Source organism: Aythya fuligula, chromosome 20 (genome assembly GCF_009819795.1).
Source record: "Aythya fuligula isolate bAytFul2 chromosome 20, bAytFul2.pri, whole genome shotgun sequence".
NCBI lineage: Eukaryota > Metazoa > Chordata > Aves > Anseriformes > Anatidae > Aythya > Aythya fuligula.
Genome location: NC_045578.1, coordinates 5,228,765 through 5,247,759, shown reverse-complemented (window position 1 = coordinate 5,247,759; position 18,995 = coordinate 5,228,765). Strand labels below are relative to the sequence as shown.

General features: G+C 48.2%; 1 protein-coding gene across 2 annotated transcripts in view; it reads left to right on the top strand.

The window, feature by feature from the left end:
* AP2B1 (adaptor related protein complex 2 subunit beta 1) overlaps positions 1 to 18,995 on the top strand; it is an 80,431-nt gene that overhangs the window by 53,894 nt on the left and 7,542 nt on the right. For both annotated transcript variants that reach the window (XM_032200712.1, XM_032200711.1), the window contains exons 15-20: positions 525 to 566; positions 2,395 to 2,541; positions 3,820 to 3,965; positions 6,598 to 6,727; positions 14,783 to 14,867; positions 15,638 to 15,724. In XM_032200712.1, coding sequence (XP_032056603.1) covers positions 525 to 566; positions 2,395 to 2,541; positions 3,820 to 3,965; positions 6,598 to 6,727; positions 14,783 to 14,867; positions 15,638 to 15,724 — 637 coding nt within the window. The remainder of the gene's footprint in view (positions 1 to 524; positions 567 to 2,394; positions 2,542 to 3,819; positions 3,966 to 6,597; positions 6,728 to 14,782; positions 14,868 to 15,637; positions 15,725 to 18,995) is intronic.

Below are 18,995 nucleotides of genomic sequence, written 5' to 3'. Positions count from 1 at the left end.
AGAGCGGCGTGGTAGCGCGGCGCGTTGTGGTTTTGCCATCCTTCAGAGCTGTTCCCTCGAAAACTAAAGCGCTCAGGAAGCGAGCTTCCTGTCAGGTTTATTTTTATTCCCTTTCACAGTTACCCCACTGGGTTTTGCAGAGCTGCTCGGGCCCGCTGGCAGCCAGCATTGTGGGCTGAAGGAGAAGCACTGGTGCGTGAAACGTGGCGGATTGCGCAGGCTGTGGGGCAGGTGACAGGCGCACGAGGGAGCGAGGTTTGGGGTTTTATTAACCTGACAAAACGCTCCTTTCTGCAGCTAGGTGTAGGGGGTACTTCTCCAAACAGCTCTGCTCACAAAATAGCTTAAAAAAAGCCCCTCTGTTCCCTGTGCTTTCCCATCATTGCATTTCTGTCTGTCCTGTACGTGGCCAGCGAGGGAGACGTGCTCGCAGCGGTGCAGCCGAGCGAGCTCTTCCCTGGCTGTCTGATCCTCGGCTTAAATGAACTCGGTCTTTCTCTCCTCTCTCTCCTTCTCTCTTTCAGCTTGGCAGTGACCTTGGCGGGGGCATTGGAGGAAGTCCGGCAGTAAGTGCCATTCCGTTTTTTTCCCCACCTTAAAAAGCTGCTCAGAGCTCGGGGTTTTTAAACACAGCCTTGCCCATTATGTGCGGGAAGATGCTCAAATCCCTGGAGAGGTTTGAAAATGGACGACTGGAGCCAAAACCCAAAGGTCTCAACCTACGTTGCTTTGAGTCAAGCTGTCACCTGGGCTCTCCTAAGAGCGGCCAGGGCCAGAGCTGTTGACTCTGCTTAGCTCTTCTCTCTCAGAGCTTTTAGTTTGAGCACCAGCATTAACGTTTCAGTACCATGTGCAACTGCTTTGGCAGCTGAAAGGCCAAAGGTGCTAACCTGTCTGCTGGTACAGCCTGTTCTGTTGTAACCCAAAGCCAGTGTCACCAGGGGCTTGTCAGAACTGAGTAGCTTTTCTCCTCCCAAAAGCCACGTACAACTTTTCCTGGTAATCTGGATCCTGTAGAGGTGCTCTGAGCTTTCCTACTACACAGTCAGCGCTGCGCTCTGCCTGCCCCTGGCTTCCTTTTCTGTGCCTGTGCTCTGAGAGTGTCCTAGTGCCTCGAGCGCTTGCCCAGGATATGGGAGACTTTCAGGCTGCTTCAAAGCACCCTTGGCTTCAAATGCGTACCAGCTTCTTTCAGGAAAGCATTGGAAAATGATGCAAAATGGCTTGGAGACACAGCAGGCAGGAGGGAGTGTGCCTTCAACCCATTGTCAAAAGCAAGCTCCCGGAGAAAGCTCCAGTCCCTCCTCCTAGCACTGTGTAGCCAGTAATTCAATGACAAAAGCATACTCAGTTCTGGAAGGAGGGCCCTTGAAACACTTCTTGTGGCTGCAGTCATTCTCTCTGCTCCTTTCCCTGTGACTCTTGCATTCCTGTCTAACTTCGGCATGAGGGCAGAGGAGAGCCTGTGGCACGGTTTGCCTGTAGCCCCCAGGCAGCACGCTCCAGAACATGGCAGATGTTTACTCTGCAGAGATCACACCTCCAAAGTCAGGTTTCTGCTTTCCTGGGCCAGCATAAACCCACCACCCGGTTCCATAAAACCACCACTGCTCCCTGTCCAAAGGGTTGGATGTAAAACGCCCCGTCTCAGGTAGGTTCCCGAGCACAGAATAGTGGTGAGATCTCAGACCCAGCACCAGTATTTCCTGCTGCCTACCTCGGTCATTCTGCCTGTTCTGGGCTGCTGACTGGTGAATCCTAGCCTCAAGCACTTAATTCCTCCTGCTCACAGTAAGACAACTTGGAAGTGTAAATTGGGTGGGACTGTTCCCCTAGGAGCTGGACATCTGAGGCTTAATGCCCCAAGTTTGGCATCCTCTGAAGTCCAGGGGGAAGGATTGCCCTTGTTGCAGAAATGTTGTCCCCAGGCAACAGAGCTCTTGCTTTGGGTGGGAGTACACGATACAGTTTTGCCTCCCTTGCTATCTCTGGATATGCAAAATCTTGCAGATTCCTGAAGACTGGTACAATTGAGGGAAGATTTGAAGCATCTTGTCTTTTCCCCGGGCTTACGTAGGGTAGCTCCAGAAAGCACGCTGTCTTTTTAGGAAGGAGCAATGGAGAAGAAAGATTCCTCTATGGTGGGAATAGATTACTGAAACTATAAAAATGATGTGAAAGCTATTGCATGGTTGAGGTGACAGCCGAGTGTAGGGATTAGTTGCCAAGAGCTTTCGAATTCAAATGCATTATTTAGCACTATTGATAATTCTGCAGGGAAGCTGCAAACGGCTTTAAAATATTTAGGATTTTGCCCAAGTTCATGTTTTATTTAATAAATAGCATTCTTCGTATGAGATACTAATCGGTGCCTGTTCTTTTTAACCCCTCCAGGTGGGGCAGACCTACATTCCCTCTTCTGTGCCAGCCACCTTTGCCCCTTCGCCCACCCCAGCGGTGGTGAGCAGTGGACTCAACGATCTCTTCGAACTCTCATCTGGTATAGGCATGGCTCCTGGAGGATATGTGGCTCCAAAGTCTGTACGTAAGGGAAAAGAACAACCTCAGTATGTTGCCATACCTTGTGCTACAGGGACTGAAACAGCTCACGTGTCCCCTCTGTTGTTGGTCTTAGGTGCTGTCGGGACATCTTTGTTCAATTCTTTTGCATTATGTTTGCCCTAGGTTTTTCCTGGACAGAGTAGTGGTTTGTAAGAGACAGTAACATGCTTCTGGTTCGTTTTTTTTTGTTGTTATTTTTGATTTAGTTTTCTTTAGCAGCTCCTTCGTTTTTCATGTGACAATATTACTGTAAAGAATAGCATATAGCAGCTGTGCAAATTTCAATTTTATTGGACAGGTGTTTTTGGAGACCTACTTTCTCAGCATGCTTCCCCAGGACACTGAGGGCAGGATACCATTAGCTACAGTTTTCCTGGAAGACTCATTTATTTGAAGGAATCGAACATGACGCTGAAGATAAGCTCGTGCTTGGGATGAGCACTCCACAATGTAATGCAGATAAATGCTCTGTTAGTGACAGAGGTCTGCAGCGTTCATTAGATACACAGTGTGTGATTTTGGTAACAGGCTGTGGAGCAACCACAGGGAGTTCAGGGTTAGCTTTCCATGCCTCAAAGGGAATAAACAAAAATTTGCACTCTTATTAAATCGTCAGTGGGCATATAAACTAAAATCGGCCAGAGATCCTAGATTTCATAGGATACTGCAAAGCATACTCAAAACTTCTGGTCTGTGGCTGCTTGGTTATGTGCTGTATAAGACCAAGGACAAAAGAACCCACTAATTCTGAGCGAAGTACTTCTATCTGAACCACTCAAATTTGATTTTTTTTATTTTTTTTTTCCCCACAAATATTATTTGGGAATCCAGAATACAAACAGCTAATAGTATTGCCCTGTGGTATTATTTGGTACAACTTTAGTACTGTCCTGCCTCTAATAGCCCAACAAATCCTTGGAGAAGCCTGTCCATCAATAGACACGGTAAGTCTCCCGTTAGTGTGATGGACACAAGCTTTCAGTGTTTCTTGTGCACGCCAATGTTATAATATATTTAAATTCCTACGTGAATGCTTTGAACAAATATGCATTAGGAGCAGCGAGCTAATTTCTTGTTGGTGAGCTCTATCCTTTCAGCACCCCACATTGTATCTTCCTTGTAGTTTCTTTAGCATCTGTGGGCTTAATGTGCCAAGGTAGCAGGATTTCCTAACTGAAGACTTTCCTGTTAGGAAAACTGTGCTTGTTTGTCTCCAGGCTACACTTCTCATGCTGAGTGAGATCTCTCGTGTTCCAGGTTTGGCTGCCTGCAGTGAAAGCTAAAGGATTGGAGATCTCTGGCACGTTCAGTCACAGGCAGGGACACATCTACATGGAGATGAACTTCACCAACAAGGCTTTGCAGCACATGACCGACTTTGCCATTCAGTTCAACAAGAACAGGTAAGAAAGCAATAGACTTTGTCTGTGATCTTAAAAAGCTTGCACATTCCTATGACAGGAGTCTGTCTGCACTGCTAGATACTGCTACCTTTTACGTGGGTGTGTAATACAGTCCTGAAAACAGCTGGGTGATACAGCCTGAACTCTCCATCACACCACAGTTCTGTGAGAGAGATGAAAACACGAACTGATAAATCCATGATGTTTTTCAGTTGTCCTGGTACTGCAGCCTTCCTCCATTGAGGAAACAGGCAGGAGATGGTCCCATCATTCTCCTGGCTTTGAAGCAGCATCTTCCCCATTTCATCTCTGCAGAGTTTTAAAGCCACCTCTTGAGTTGTTAGGCAGGTTAGTGGTTTTATAGCCAGTAAGTGCCCCAAGGAAAGTGAGAGCATAAACAGGAAAGCATTTGAGCTGCACAAGTACTAATCCCAAATGACTTTACCTCCTGACTTAATTGCTGTGCTGCCCCTCAAACTGTCTGGAAGTACAGGTCTCATTAATAAAGCTATTTGTCAATGAAAAAGTTGCAAGGTAAGTGCCTACGGCACATGTTTTCCCAGTAATTGGCAGCCAAATGACTTTGTCAGAAGGAACAGCCACTTCAGTGTTTAGAATATACAAATTGTTCTCAGAAACGCATCCTAGCCAAGAGATGTGACATGGCAGTGTAACCCATGTCTTCCCGTAAGTATCCTTCCCAGTCACAGAGCACGTAGCATGCTTTGTTGTGAATTGTTGTGAGCAGTGCATCGAGGATTGGGCTGATTCTTACCAAGGCTGTAAGGAGTATCTTGTGACTGAAGTGCCTCACTGATTTCTTAAGATCCCTTCACAGGAAAAGGGTTCTCTGTAACAAAAGTCCACTGAAACCATCTCTTTAATATCACTGTTAGCCTTGCAAATTTGGGATTTCTTGGGACGAATAATATTTACTTACAAAAGACATTATGCTACGTAACTCTTAGTAAATGTTCTCCCTGGACTGCTATATTTTCTGGAGAGTTTTCGTTAAGCTGCTATATGCAAATGTTTCATGCAAATTGGACTGGGGAAAAAAAAGGCATTTTGTGTTTGATTTTTTCCCCATACATCAAGCTGTGTTCTAACCACACCTACATGGTGCTTCTCAAGGATGTAAGTTTAAATACTGTACGGTAAAACAGCAGGTCCTCCTTTTGCAGCGTATCAGCACATGCTTTGTATATAATCTACTACTATTTACTCTTCTACAAATACTTTTCTTGTGTCACCATTTTCCACTGTGTCTATGTTGGAAAGAGCTGTGTTGGGCTGGCTCTGGGTTTAAACGTTAAGGCTTGTGGTTGGGAAGCTTCTGTTCCTGATGCTACTAATCGCCTTCACTGCAGTCTTGGGATAAAGCACGGGGGGGGGGGAAAAAAAGCTAGAGCTCTAGTGTGCCATAATATCAAGGCCACTTAGGAAAATACAACTTTCTTTCCCCTCGGAGAATGAGGAAAAACACCAAGGCTTTTGTCCCCCAAGGTGAAACAGCTGCAGAAAGCAAATCACATGGCTAGGCCCTTGCTGACAGTGTTCTCTTTTCAGCTCCAAAGAGCTGAAAACAGGAGAACCAAGAATGGTGCATTTACTGGTTTCAGAAAGAGTGACACAACCAGTACACGTGCAGCTGGCTTTGTGCAAAGACACAATCAGTTTTCATTGCCTGAAATAAAAATCCACACCTATACATCTTTGTTCCTATAAGTGCTCTCTCACCTCTGAGTTAATGTGAGTACTGCTAAAGAGAAACACAATCAGAAGTAGGCACCCAAAGTATCTCACGCATCTGCACTTCCACGTGCTTTTGAAAAGAAGCCCTGACATTGTGCAGAAGTGTTAAGCTAGATGTTAGCTACTTTACCTCTTCTCTACGCTAAGCAGAGGTGCCTGTGGAATTAAGTGCCACTTGGACTGAAGAGGCAAGCAAACATTTGCTTTGCTGTGGTGTGTGTCCCCAGCTGAAGAAGTCTCAAACTAAGCAATAGAGCCAGGATTAAGTCCAGGCACTGCCACTGGGGACCAGACAGCCGGCTCATTGATTTATTTGTTCTGCAGTGCTCTGTTACAAACCACATATTCCTCCTTGCTTATGTATTTGTTTCTGTATCAGCTTCAGTTCCTTCTTCCATAGCTCCCAATAATAAACAGCCACACGGTGTGTGATGTACTCCGCTCCTAGTGCTCTGCAGCTCTCTTAAGAGTGAGCCCAGAGGCCTGAGCTTGCCTCCTCATTCTCCTAAGTTCAGATGCTGCTCCTTGCTGTGCGGGCTGCTGCTCAGCACACAGTCTGTTGTCATGCAGCTGATTGAACTGTTCCCAGATGCTGATCCCCTGAGCAGGATGCGCACACTGTCAGGGAGACCGCCCTGGTTCACTTTTCTCTGCTTTGTCCTGCTTTGAGTATCTGCCATGGTGCAGTCAGCTGTGTTCCTTTTCCTGGAGTAACAGCAGGGGCAGCTCAGGAGAGGGCAGGTGAGCCAGCTCGTGCTTGGCAAAAAGGTGTAGAGGTGTTGGGACAGCATCTCTGCCTTTGGTTTCCCATAGAGTCAGGCTGGGGCTCCCAGAAATGCAGTGCTGCTGTCATCACCTCTGCTTTTCTCTTGCCCAGCTTCGGAGTCATCCCAAGCACCCCGTTGGCCATTCACACACCTCTGATGCCAAACCAAAGCATTGATGTCTCCCTGCCCCTCAATACCCTGGGACCAGTCATGAAAATGGAGCCTCTGAACAACCTCCAGGTAAGAATTGCCCCTCCTGGGCTGGGGGAAGATCAGCTGCTTTGTCTGGTTTGTTTATCCCAACACAACGTGGTAAGACTCTAATAACAAAATCCCACGCGTATAGGGTAACCAGGCAAAGCCAGAAGGTTATACAGATGTGGGCTGTGAGTCTGGCCAAAACTTCTTCCTGTTCCTTCCTCTGAAGCAGATTTCTTGAGTTTTGTTACTTGCCTTTTCAAATACTTCAAAGCCAGTGCTTATATCTGTGTAAGGTCTCTGTCTGCTCCAGCAATACCTTTGTGTTAACACATCATGAGGTTTGGTTGGGCTTATGAAGTGGAGCTGGTGTGAACAGAGCGAGCACGTCCCTGTGGTGGAGCAGGCAGCAAGAAATACCAGCAAGGATTGAGGCAATTAAAGGAGTTGCAGGAAAGATGGAAACTGCCATGTGATCAGTATTTCTCTAGTGCTCTTCACTTCCAGGTGCTCTACAAAGGCATCGACACGTCCTTGCCTCCAGATAGATGAAGCCAAAGCAAACAAGATTTGTCCTATGAAAGGCAGGGCAGAAGTGACATGAGCAGTGAATGTCTCAATAACGAGGCTGTTGTGTGCACACCGGGGACAGCACTCCATAAAACAGGCTTATTGTCAGGTGGGGCTGCCTCAGGCAAGACAGACCAGGGAGTTATTCCCCCTGTTTGGACCTGGGGCTGTCTGCATCAGTACTGGCGTGCCTCAAGGGCTGTGGTCCTCACCTGGAAGGATTCTGTCCCCATTGCTATCACCTGCAGCTGTCCTGGACTCCGTGACTGTCCCTGCTCTGTGTAGCTGGGCCCTCCAAGATGCTTTTCCCAGTATCCAGTCAAGGTGCACTGCAGCACGTCTCGCTTGCCTCATGCCTCCAGGAGAAGGGAACTAGGCTGGGTTCCTGTAACGTAGCAGTCCATAGAGGGGAATATTTTGAAGCAGCTCATTCTCTTTTTAGATTGAGAATGCAATGAAAGTTACTATTTATTCTGCCTGAGCAACTGTTTTTTTCCCCTACTCTTGACTTCCATTCTGGGGCTTATGACTTATTGATGAGTCTTTGGGCAAACAGCTTGAAATAGCTTCTCTGGCGCTCAAACGAGCAGTCCTACACTCAACTCTGAGCTCAGTCATGCGACTGGGGGAGCATGCGGACAGGGAGGGAATTACATGTGCTTCCTTCCACTGGGCTCTTCTGCCGTGTAGAAAATCTGGATTCCCTTTGCATCCATGTCACGAGGACGTGTTGCATCACTGCCTCTGGGTCAGCTGGTGTGAACTCCACCACTTGCTCTGAAGGGAGCAGAAGTCGTGTAGATGACGTGATCTGCCTCCATAACACAAGAGACGCTCTCGACGAGGCATTCTCAAGTTGCTGCTTCCTTTGATCAGGAAGGAAGTGAAGTATTTGGGTTATTAAATCTCTAAAGGAATCAGAACGCAGTTTCTTGTAGCTTCTTCTGCTAGAACAAAGCGGAGAGAAAACATGCGAGGAAACCTCCAGCTACCTTATATTGAGACAGCAGAGCATTCATTAGTGCCAGACTTAGCTGCTAATTTGCTAGCGCTCTCATTGCCATAGAAGTTGGCTGCCCTTTTACAATTAGGGAAGCTGCCATATGGAGTAATAGTATATTTCTCTGCAAAGAGTTGAATCATGATAGCAGATGCCAAGTTAAAAAGAGCACTCCCCTTACTTTACTGACAGCAGTGGGTTTGATGGAGATCTGTCATTGCCCTGACAGCCAAGGCTCTGGGTTTGTTTTGTGAGTTCATGTAAAAATTATCTGTCTTGAAACATTCAGAAATCATTTTGGTGACCTACTTAGGGAACAATTTATAGCACAATATAGGAGTAGAGAATACAAATGTCCCTGTATTCATTGAAGAACCAAAACACTCATCAAGCTGAATTTGCTTAATGCAGTTTTTTCTGAGCTGGGGAACGTTGAAGTAGATTCAGGGCTGGTTTGAACCTGAGGACCTTCTGTCCATCTCCTATTCCGGTAGGGCTTTTTCTCTTTTAGTAACAAGAAAAATAAGTCCTCAAGTAACCAAACCGATAGCTTTCAACTTTTTGTCATGTTAATTAAGAACTTCAAAGGCTAGTTGTACATTCCTTAGGCAACTATTTCGGAAGTAATGAACTCAAGTCTTGTTCAGGTTATTTTTATTACCATTTCTAATCTTTCACCCGGTACAGCTGGCTTAATCTTAACACTTGTAATTATGGGAAGGTACTAAAATATTTGACAAGTTAACAAAAAGCCCTTTTTACAAGAAGATGAAAGCTGAAATATTTTCGGGAGTTTACGTAGGTAAATTATAACTACAGCTCCCAACTAAACAGTCATCTGCATGCCAGTTGTCTTGCATCCTGTGCTAACGAAGAGCAGACTGCTCCCTCCCATCCCAACACAGTGATGCTAATTTTATTGACCTGTTGAGATTCAGGTTTGACACCCAGTCAAGCAATGATTTATTCAAAGGATAAGGCCAAAGTTGGACTGGGCACAGCACTGTAGGGCTGAATTCTCAAAGAGGAAAAAGGGGTTCTGAAATTGGATTTTGCATTGGTGAGGAACTGTAATTCTTTCTGGATGGTTCTTGGTCTTAAGGCAAAATTTGGAATAAGAAAATGCCTGGAATTAGAGCCCTCCTATGCTACCATTGTTCCTAATAAATGGCCTTTCAAGGGCTGTGAAATGCTATGAAATCAGAATACTCTGTTTGTTCATCTGCGTACACAAAAATTGCTCCCATAACCGTGGGAAAGGGTGAAGTGGAGCCAGCCTGCTGAGTTTCTGAGACCAAGCCTGGCTGTCATGTCACAAGGCTGATAATCTCTTTTGTGAGATGGTAACTACTTGCAGGAGTCGATACAATCAAAAACAAGCTGCGGGGACTCCCGGAGCTGTAGAGAGGCTGAGCCTGGAGCATTGCTGTTCTCTGGGGATAAACATTCAAAATTGACAATCAGTGCGTTGCCTTCCCCGGTGTTACCTGCTGTCAGCTACCAGGGCTGGTAGTTGCAGCTACCAAACACACAGCTGAAAGAAGCACAGCTTCAGTTTTCCACAACGCCCATAAAATGTTTTGGACTGGACTGGCAAGCACAGAAAGGGATGATCTGCCAGCTGCATTTCTTCCTGGAAAGTGACACTTGGAAATAGAGACTTCTCCCTTGCTGCAAAGCAGTGTGAGGTGCAGAACGTTTGTATTTCTTCCAGTGACTTTGGCAAAGCATTATTTCCGTAAAGGCAGATGAAGGTACAACTTTTCTCAATGAGAAAAGATCAGCCAGGCTAACACACCAGATCGTACCTACCCTTCCAGGCTCAGCCCTGCTCTAACTCCTCACCCGTGCTCCTCCCCGCCGCGGTTTCTCACTGGCAGTGCAGAGCTGTCGGAGCTCTCATTCAGGAGAAGTGTTAATGCATCCTGGGTCACAAATGCAGAGCCCTCAGCACTTGGCAACAGATTTCACAGTATCACCTCTCCACAAAAACAAGGCTGGGAATTGGCATGAGCAGCGAGTCCAGGCAGATGTCATTGCCTTTGGAGCCAGCTCGATAAATGGCACGGTACCGGCCTGCGTGAGCTGTGTCAAGCTCACTGGACCAACCATCAACAGCCTTGGGTAGTTAAAAGTGCAAGGTGTTTTTTTGGGTTTGTTACCTGGATTATTTTTTTTCAACAGCCTTTACAAACTAGAGTTTTATTCCAGCATAGAGGAGAAACCCCAGCAGGCTCTCTGAAGTAACGCTCCCATCATGGCTCGACATCTGCGGCCGGCTCCTAGCTCAGCTGTGCGAAGCTGTTGGTTGCTGAATGAGGACAGGTCTGGCACATGGTGCAGCACGTTTTACCAAATGTGTGTTTGGAATTTCTCATCCAGCCAGGCGAATGTGAGCGTGCAGCCCTCCCCCAGTAACTCGCTGTTCTGACCATTGACGTAAGCGATGTGCCTGCAGCCGGCCAAGGGCGCAGCACCCAGCCTGGCCCTGCACGCACAGCTCCGCTGCCCGTGCTGGGGACTTGTGCCTGTAGGTACAGCATGAGGCTGGCAGCGCCTGTCAGGCACCCATAGATCCTGAGAACCCGACCTGTCAAAGAGAATGAAGCGAAACAGTGAGCACTCCCTGGAGGCATCTGACAGCCAGAGCAGCAGACTGTCACAGAATAGACCATGACCTTGTGCTGGCAGAGGTAAAAAAAAGACTCTGCAGAGTAGAGTTCTCGCTTTAACAGTTTGGCTGTTACCAGGCTCTAAAGCAAAACCAAACTCGAAGTAAATCCTTAATTTAGTGTAGGTGCTAATGGGATTCCAAGTGGGTATGTTGTGTACTTGCTGCTGATGGGAAGCATCTGTGTTGCTTTCAGACTTGACTTTGAAAGTTGGTTCTTACGCTCAAGTCTGGGATTTAAAGCGTCAGAAACCCATGCTATTGAAGAAAATAACTTAGCGTTGTTCTTATGAGGTATCTCTTCCCCAAAATACCGTATGTTGGCCATCAGAGCGTTGCACTACAAGGAAGGATGCCAGAAAGGTAGGGGGGTCATGCTGCAAGGTGAGCAAATATATTCCATAGGTTACTTCTGCGAGTACTGCTTCCTCTAGTCAGATGGTCACAAACAAGATGTAAGTAATTGGGAGCCCTGTGCCAATTTTTAGTGTTTTCAGACCTTTTCAGCAGCGAAGCATCACATGAAAATCTGGCACCTTTTGACTTCTATCCCTCAGAAGCTTTGTAGTCTGCTTGACTAAATTCGCAAGGTAGTAATTTTTTTCTCCTTTCAAAAAGATTGCAGATGGAAAGCCATTTTGATTCAAAATGCTTCTGTTTAAACTCTCAAATGTCTGAGGCTGGAGGTCTTGTTAAAGATTTAATAGTTCAAGTGCGGGTCGACAGGTTAAAGCTGCGAAGCCCCAGGCAGAGTTAGCCTGGACCGGAGAATTTATTGAACGCGAGTGGAGGTTCCTTTCAAGCATGTCAAACCTGGAGAGACTTCTCAGCTACTGATACCACTTCAAATGTCATTGATTGTCTTAGGCCTGTGCTCTCACCTAAGGAGCACTGATTTTTTTGGCACGTGGCTGCTGTTAGCTGCTCGGTTTCTCACAGGCACTGCTCTGGATCTGCTTTCTGCATGAGGTTGCTTTTGCAGCCCGTCAAGTGGCACTGGATGCTCCTGGGGCTGAGGTATGACCCTGGACAGCTGTTAGCAGCCGGCAGAGCCTCTTAGCTGCTTCTTGGTCTGTGTTCCCCTGCCCACGTGTCTGCAGGTTGCTGTGCCTGGACCTCATCTGGGGACCACGGTGCGTGCCTGGCTGCTCTGAGAAGTGCGTGGTGTTTGGTGCTGGAAGCTAGTCTTGGAGAGCTTGCCCATCTTGTCCCAGCGCTATAGGTTTTGGGAGGCTGCATTGTTTTCCTTTCCTCCTTGCAAAAATTATTTGTAACAGCTGATTCCTGCATCGTTACAGATGCCTGTGAGGTGACATGGGATGTTGTTGCTCAATCCGGCGATGCAGTTTGGGGGGGAAGGCTGATGTGTGGCTTGCTGTGCTTTGCTGGGAAGAAATTACACTTCAGAGCATCTTAATTGTGTAGCTCTCCAGAGCACAGCCAAAGCAGCTTACTCAGTATGTTTCTGCAGAGTTGAGAAGCAGGTCAGCAGATACCTTTTTATAGCATTTTTGGAACTGCAGGGACAGGGTTAGCATATTAATTTGGTGCGAGCCTCTAGAACCGTGACTGGAGAGAAGGCACTGCTTCCCAGCCCCTCTTGTAAGGAACCTCTGTTGTATGGCAACAACAATTAGCTCCAAAAGCTAAGTCATCCCTGTTGTTCTAAGGCAAGGCAATTAATCATGAAATCAGATTTGGGAGAGATCTTAGGTCAGGCAGCATAGACCCTGCTCTGCTTTGTTGTTTTGCTACAGTACCTCTTACTGCGAGCGTTGTCAAGGCTCGTTTTAAATACTTCAGGCACACTGGAGCTTCTCTCTTCATCAGGAGAATTTTGTGCTGCTTAATAATGCTCACTATCAAATTTTCCCAGACGTTTAGCTTCAATTTTCACTCTTCTGGCTTATCTCCATGTCTGTTGTGTCCCAGCAGAGCATCTCGAATGGCCACGCTGCTGTCCTTTCCCAGGCTCCCCTCCCAGACTCAGAGGTGCATTTTTGGCTGCTCACCCAGTATTTATTAATCACATTTTGCAGAGGTGAATCACTTCGGCCCAGCCACCAATCTGCTTTTACCCCTCTGGGTCCTGTAGCCTCTAGCTCGAACATCAGGTGCTCCAGCTCCCAAATATGACGCCAGCGATGGAAGCGTGAGACAGCTCCCTGCTCAGAGGGCCAGTTCAGTATTTTTTTTTCTAGGTTGCACCATAATTTACATGGTTTCAGTAGGCTTTAAACTAATCCCATCTTAAGCTGATTTGGGCTGGGGAATTAAATATAAGCTACTACCTTTAGTGATGGCTGAGAGCAGAAAGCCTCACAGGCTGTCACGTCTGCCTTTCTGCTGTTCTTTGCACTTCTGGGACCTTCCCAGCTGCTGGAAGAGTTCGTATGGGGTGTTCATCTCCTACCCCTTGTCCTCTGGCTTGTGTGCTGACTTGGGTTTGAATTCTCTAGTTTATTCCCCTCCCTTGTCTACCCTCAGCTATTTTTACAGACATTTGGGGGTGTCTTTCTAAACCTGCCACTGTGGCACAATAGATTTGCTCAGCAGAACACTAATGTATGTAATTATTTAATGTGAATGGAGGTTGCCTTGGCATAAACCTTTGTAGCAGCAAATTTATTGCTTTGGCCTAGCATTCAGCATGGTCTGGTTTGTGTTTCAGCCGGGTGACAAATTGGAGAACTCCTTCTGGGATTTTTCAAAGGAAGTGGGAGCTCAAATGGCTCCTGAAAGTCAAGGCTCCTCCCCATGCAACCTCAGTTCCAGGTCTCTCTTCCAGGCTACGTTGCCTTCACTGCAAGCGATGGCAGGTGTCTGCTGAACTGTATTCCCGTGACAGGCTATCGCTGTGCAGGATGATGCAAGGAGAGCGTGAGAGGCATAGGAATAAAGCCCAGAGCCACGTTTTCTCTGCTATGTTATGACAGTGCACTTTCTCAGGCCTCCCGTTTGCTCCTGCTGTACCGTCAGCTCTCAGCCTGGGGAAAACTGAAAGTGAGGTTGCTCTCAGTGTTGGCAGAGTTCAGTTGGTAACGTGGCAAGCTTGTGTGATAAAAGGCAATGCAGTGCATCTCCCTGGCTGGCAGAGTTTAACGACACTGAGAATTAAGTCTTTTGTCAAATGATCCTTTTTTTTTCTTTTTTTTTTTTTTTTTAACCTCCCTGATTGCTCCACAGCAGAGCTTCCTTCCAGGAATCACCACCCAGCACATGTTTTCTATACACGTTCATTCTCTACACAGCTTTAACTAAGGAGGCTTGGAAAATGCTAGGAGGAAGGTGCAGTGAGTGGATCAGCTTCAGGCTTTCTAGGGAATGACCAGGCTGTGAGACGTCAAGGATGTTCAGATGTGACTGAGAGCTGGGGTTAAGGAACAAGGAATACACAGGAGGGTGGAGCTGGGGAATTGCAAGAATTAGATGAAAAAGAGGGGTGATGGAGAAGCTCCTGTGCAACATCACAGACGTGCTAGGAGCTGTGTGTGGCCAGGACAGAGGAATTTGCCTTGGGAGGTGGAAGAAGTGAGGGGAGGGAGAGGACAAAAGAGTGAGGATGCTGGCGGTGACCCCGTCAGTGCAATTGGCTCCGAAGCAGCACAGTGAAATGCTCCCAGGAGAAGATTGAGCAGCTTTTAGTGAAAATGGAGTGGGCACCGAGGGGTGGGACTGATCTGTCTGAAACTCCACTCAGCAACATCTCTCCAGGTGGTCTCGTGTTCAGAGCTGCCCTGTGCTAGGAGAGCACTGCAAGGGCATGGGCAGGCGGCGAGACTGTGTAAAATCTTGGGACCCCTTTGGACTTCCAGGCAATACAGATGCTTTAACCCCCCTGTTTCTTCTGTAACAGGTGGCTGTGAAAAACAACATTGATGTCTTTTACTTCAGCTGCCTAATTCCTCTCAACGTGCTTTTCGTAGAGGATGGCAAAATGGGTGAGTGCTTTCAGGTCTGCGGGCAGCCTCCCTGAGCCAGACTGCACTAACAGCGCCCAGCCGGGCACAGTTGTCCCATGGCTGAGGTTCACGTGTGCCTGGCCATGATCCATGGCCATGGCAGCACAGCTCCACAGCCCAAACTGATCACTGGAAGTTTGACAGCTCTTCCCTGTCATCCTGCGACTCCAATAGCTGTGCTTCCAGGACCCACATGCTCTGCTCTGATCCTGCCAGACAAGGAGTGGGTCTGTTTTCTTTGAGACTGGTTTCTGTTTTGTTTGTTTTTCTCAGTTTTTGTTTGTTTGTTTTTTGGTTTGATTCACTCAAATGGGTGCAGGATTTGTCCCAGCAGCACTTTCACACGTAGCACTATTCACTGTAGCACTTAGCTGCCTGTTCTTTACTAAATTGTTGTTTGAATTGGAGGGGAGGCTGCTTGAAAAGCAGCATCTTAACTTTGACAGTAACATAATCCTAAAAGTGTAGGTCTCCTTCCTTCTTGTCAAATCCCCCATGTTCTTGGTTTGTAAGCAGCTCACAGACTGTCTTTGATTTGGGGGGAGGAGGGGTCTGAAAGCCACCAAAGCTTTGCTGCTTTTGCAGTGCAATTGAGGTCATTTAGAAGCAAATCCTGGATCTGACCACACCAGGGCAAAATGTGACCAAGAAGTCTTTTGTGTCCTTACCTTGTATCGTTCTGCAGTGATTTAATTAATGCCCTAATCCTGCGAGGGGCCGGGGGTGCTGATTGTCTTTCTCGTTTGTAGAGCGCCAGGTCTTCCTCGCGACATGGAAGGACATTCCAAACGAGAACGAGCTGCAGTTCCAGATTAAAGACTGCCACCTGAATGCCGGTGAGTAGCTTAATCCTGCCACGGTACGAGCTCTGAGACCCACCTTTGATCCTCACCAGACATCTCCTTATGACTAGCAGTGCGTATGGGCAGCAGGGCGCTGGGCATTGTGCTTAGGAACACAGCAGCCTGTGAGCCCTGGATCCCAGGGCTATAAAAGCACAGGTCCGTAGCTAGGTCCATGAAAGCACATCTGAAACCCCACATCTTCGATTTCACCCGTCTGCGTCTTCCTTTCAGTCTGCATCTTGTATTCTTTTATTCTCTTTATAACTCTGCTTCTCTGTAAAGCTGCTCTTTTAGATAGAGCCAAACGCTGCGTTGGGGCTGTGCTTAATCCTGTCCTGCTGCTGTTTGTGCCAGGCAGTGTCGTACAGCCCTGCCTTTACCCTAGCTACATAATCCCGGTCTGGACTTTTCACCTTTCAGCATCTGCTTTCACCTTTCTCTTGTGGCAGAGCAATCCTACATGCCACTGCAAAAATATTCTGCCACGTACGGAGGACAGGCCGTGTGAGAGAAGAGTTTTGAGCTGCCGTAGTTAGCTGCTGCCTGGATGTGCCCTGATCGTGATCCATCCCGTTTCGTTCTGCCTTCAGGTGTCTAGCTGCCCCTGCTTGCGAGCCTTCTCCTTGCAGGTGTGACCTTACTACTGCAGGATGAGGGAGAGTAGAGAGTGAAACGTGGCCAGCTTAGCAGCTCTGCTCCGTATCGAGAGGTTCTGGATGGGAGCCAAGCGATTCTACCAAAAGCTGCTGTGTTTCACAGAGGAAAAAAGTGTCCCTATTGATTACAAACCCCGTAACCTTTTTATTCTCTCGTGTCTGCTATTACACAATGAGCACCCTCTTGCCTCAATTGCAGAAAGAAACCATGGGTCTCTTTGTACTCATAATTATTACTATTTTTGAATATAAAAGATGGAGCACGCAAGAGGGGGGGGAAAAAATAGCAGCTGTTGAACCTTCTGACTTGATTTCACTGTGGGGTTTCAGACGAGAACAACCTCTGCACCTCCCCCAGCCCTCCCTCTGCTCCCCACCACGCTTGGCACTGCCTCCCCCTGCACTGCAGCGCTGCCGTCCCTGATGCCTTCTGCTCCAGCCATGCCCTAGCTGCAACATCCCCAGCTCTTTGTACATCAGATCAAAAATGCTGGTAGCTGCTCTGGGTCAGCAATGGGGTGTCGTGGTCCTGGCTTGCAGAGGATGTGGCTGGGAGGAGATGTGCAAGGCTGGGAGCTCTGGCAGTGTGGTGGCCAGGTGATCCCACAGCCTGGTCCATGAACCCGTCTCCCTCCAGAAGGAAATGGTAAAAAAAAAACAAACATGGAGTGGCAGGTCTGAGACAAGGGGGCTTTGCCATTCAGAGGGCAGACGTTGCCCTGCCTGCTCTAGTCGGTGATGCTCAGTGGAGACCACGTTAGTGGCTCCCAGAGCACGGCCACACCAGGAGGTTTCTCTGCAGAGCTGTCTGTGCTGGAGCTAGCACCCTGGAAGTGGGGCTTCTCCTGAACGTGGCCAAGCACTTGGAGGCTCTAGAGCTCTCAGGGTCTGCCAGCCTCTATGCTTACATGCGGGAGAAAGTGGGTCATGTCTCACGAACAGATTTCAGATGCTTCCATCAGCTGAAGTTTCTGTTCCTGTACTTCCACGGCAGACACCTCCTCCCTCTTGCAGCTCTGTGGGCTGTTTCCTTCCTTGACCACCTGGGCTTTGGCAGGGAGCAGGCCAAGAGCTTGCAGGAGGGAAAGCTGGGAGGATCGTGTGTGCTTGTCTTAGTCCTCGTGTTCAGCTGCTGGTGCAACCCTGACGCAGTCTGCTGCTCTCCTTCCACCTAAGCAGTGACCTCCTTTGGCACAGACCGTCTGAAGAGCACCGCGCCTGTCTTTGCAATGATCAGGCGTGCCCAAAAACTCGCGAGGGCTGGGCTTCCAGCACCCTGAGGGACAGAGGCTTCTTGTACCGTGGGAAGTGACCCCTGGTGCACACCAGGGTGGAGGCAAAGTAAACGGGGTGAGCTCTGACGAAAGCTGAATCCAGCTGGCTGCTGGGCTGTGCCAGAGCAACGCTGCCTGCTTGGTCACACGCTGCAGTAGGGCGGTAATCTTGGAAGATTCACAATCTTGAATTCTTGATCCCTTGTTTCAAATCACCTTCTTTCAAGGCACCTTGTTTCTTTCTTCTGCGAATAGCAAATTGGTGTGGGATATAAAATCCTTGGGAACTTGTTCCTTGTGGAGGAGAGGGATTTGTGTTCTGAAGCCTTCCTTGTGGGAGATGCCAAAGCAGAACGAAGCTCTCGGCCAGGGCAGTTGGCAGGTCTGGTGCATTGAAATAATCACACGTAGCTTTCGTACCACCGCATAAAATAAGGTACACAACAGCTGCTGGAGCAGAGCTGTGCGGAATAAAGTCTGCAGCTTGCAATGACCCCCAGATGAAATTTAGAAGGTGCTGGGTCTCGTAGCCCAATGGGGAAACTGAAGTTTTAAGTAACTAAAAAATAATAATTAAAAATAGAAAACGAGCTTGGAACAGGGATTTTATGGAGCTGGGCTTTCTCTGTCAAGAAAGCAGCTCACGAATTTTGTGTACATCCAGGGCTGTCTGTCTGTCACGCTGCAGCAGCCACCTTACAACACCTCCTGTGTGAACGGCAGCACTTCCCCAGGTTCCTTCCTTTGTTCCTGCAGACAAAAAGGAGATGGGCACGCGGTCTGCCGGTGGAGGTGCTTCTGTGTTAGCCTGCTCCGAGGCCTTTGTGGGCAGAAGACTCATCCTGTGCCCATGAGGCAAGCCAAATAGGATTGACCGGAGCTTTGATGGTTTGGAACGGGGGTGGCAGAAAAGGCTCGTGGCCCTGGCAGCTCACCCCATGCCAGGGCACGGAGCAGCTGGGAAATCTTGGCTGCTGCAGGCAGCAGTGAGCAGCACCGCCAGCTGAAGTCTACAGCAAGGTGCCAGGCTGCGGGGCGAGGAGCAGGAGCCCTGAAAAAGTCCTAGCTTGCTGCTCCCATCCCTTCCCCAGCATCTTGGTTCCAAAAATACCCAAGCCCTGGATCCTTGGAGGTATCCCCACGATCTCCAGCGACTCAGTGAGGGATGAGCGCTTAATTTTGGGTGAGGGATTTGGGCTCGGGTTCCCAGCAGTGATAGCTGGTGTGGTCCTGAGGCTGCTCTTTGGGGCTGTATGGCCATGGAGGAGTGAGTGACTGGAGCTGTGCTGTGGGGCCAGGGTGTACTTGGGATGCTCTGCACATCCTGAATCG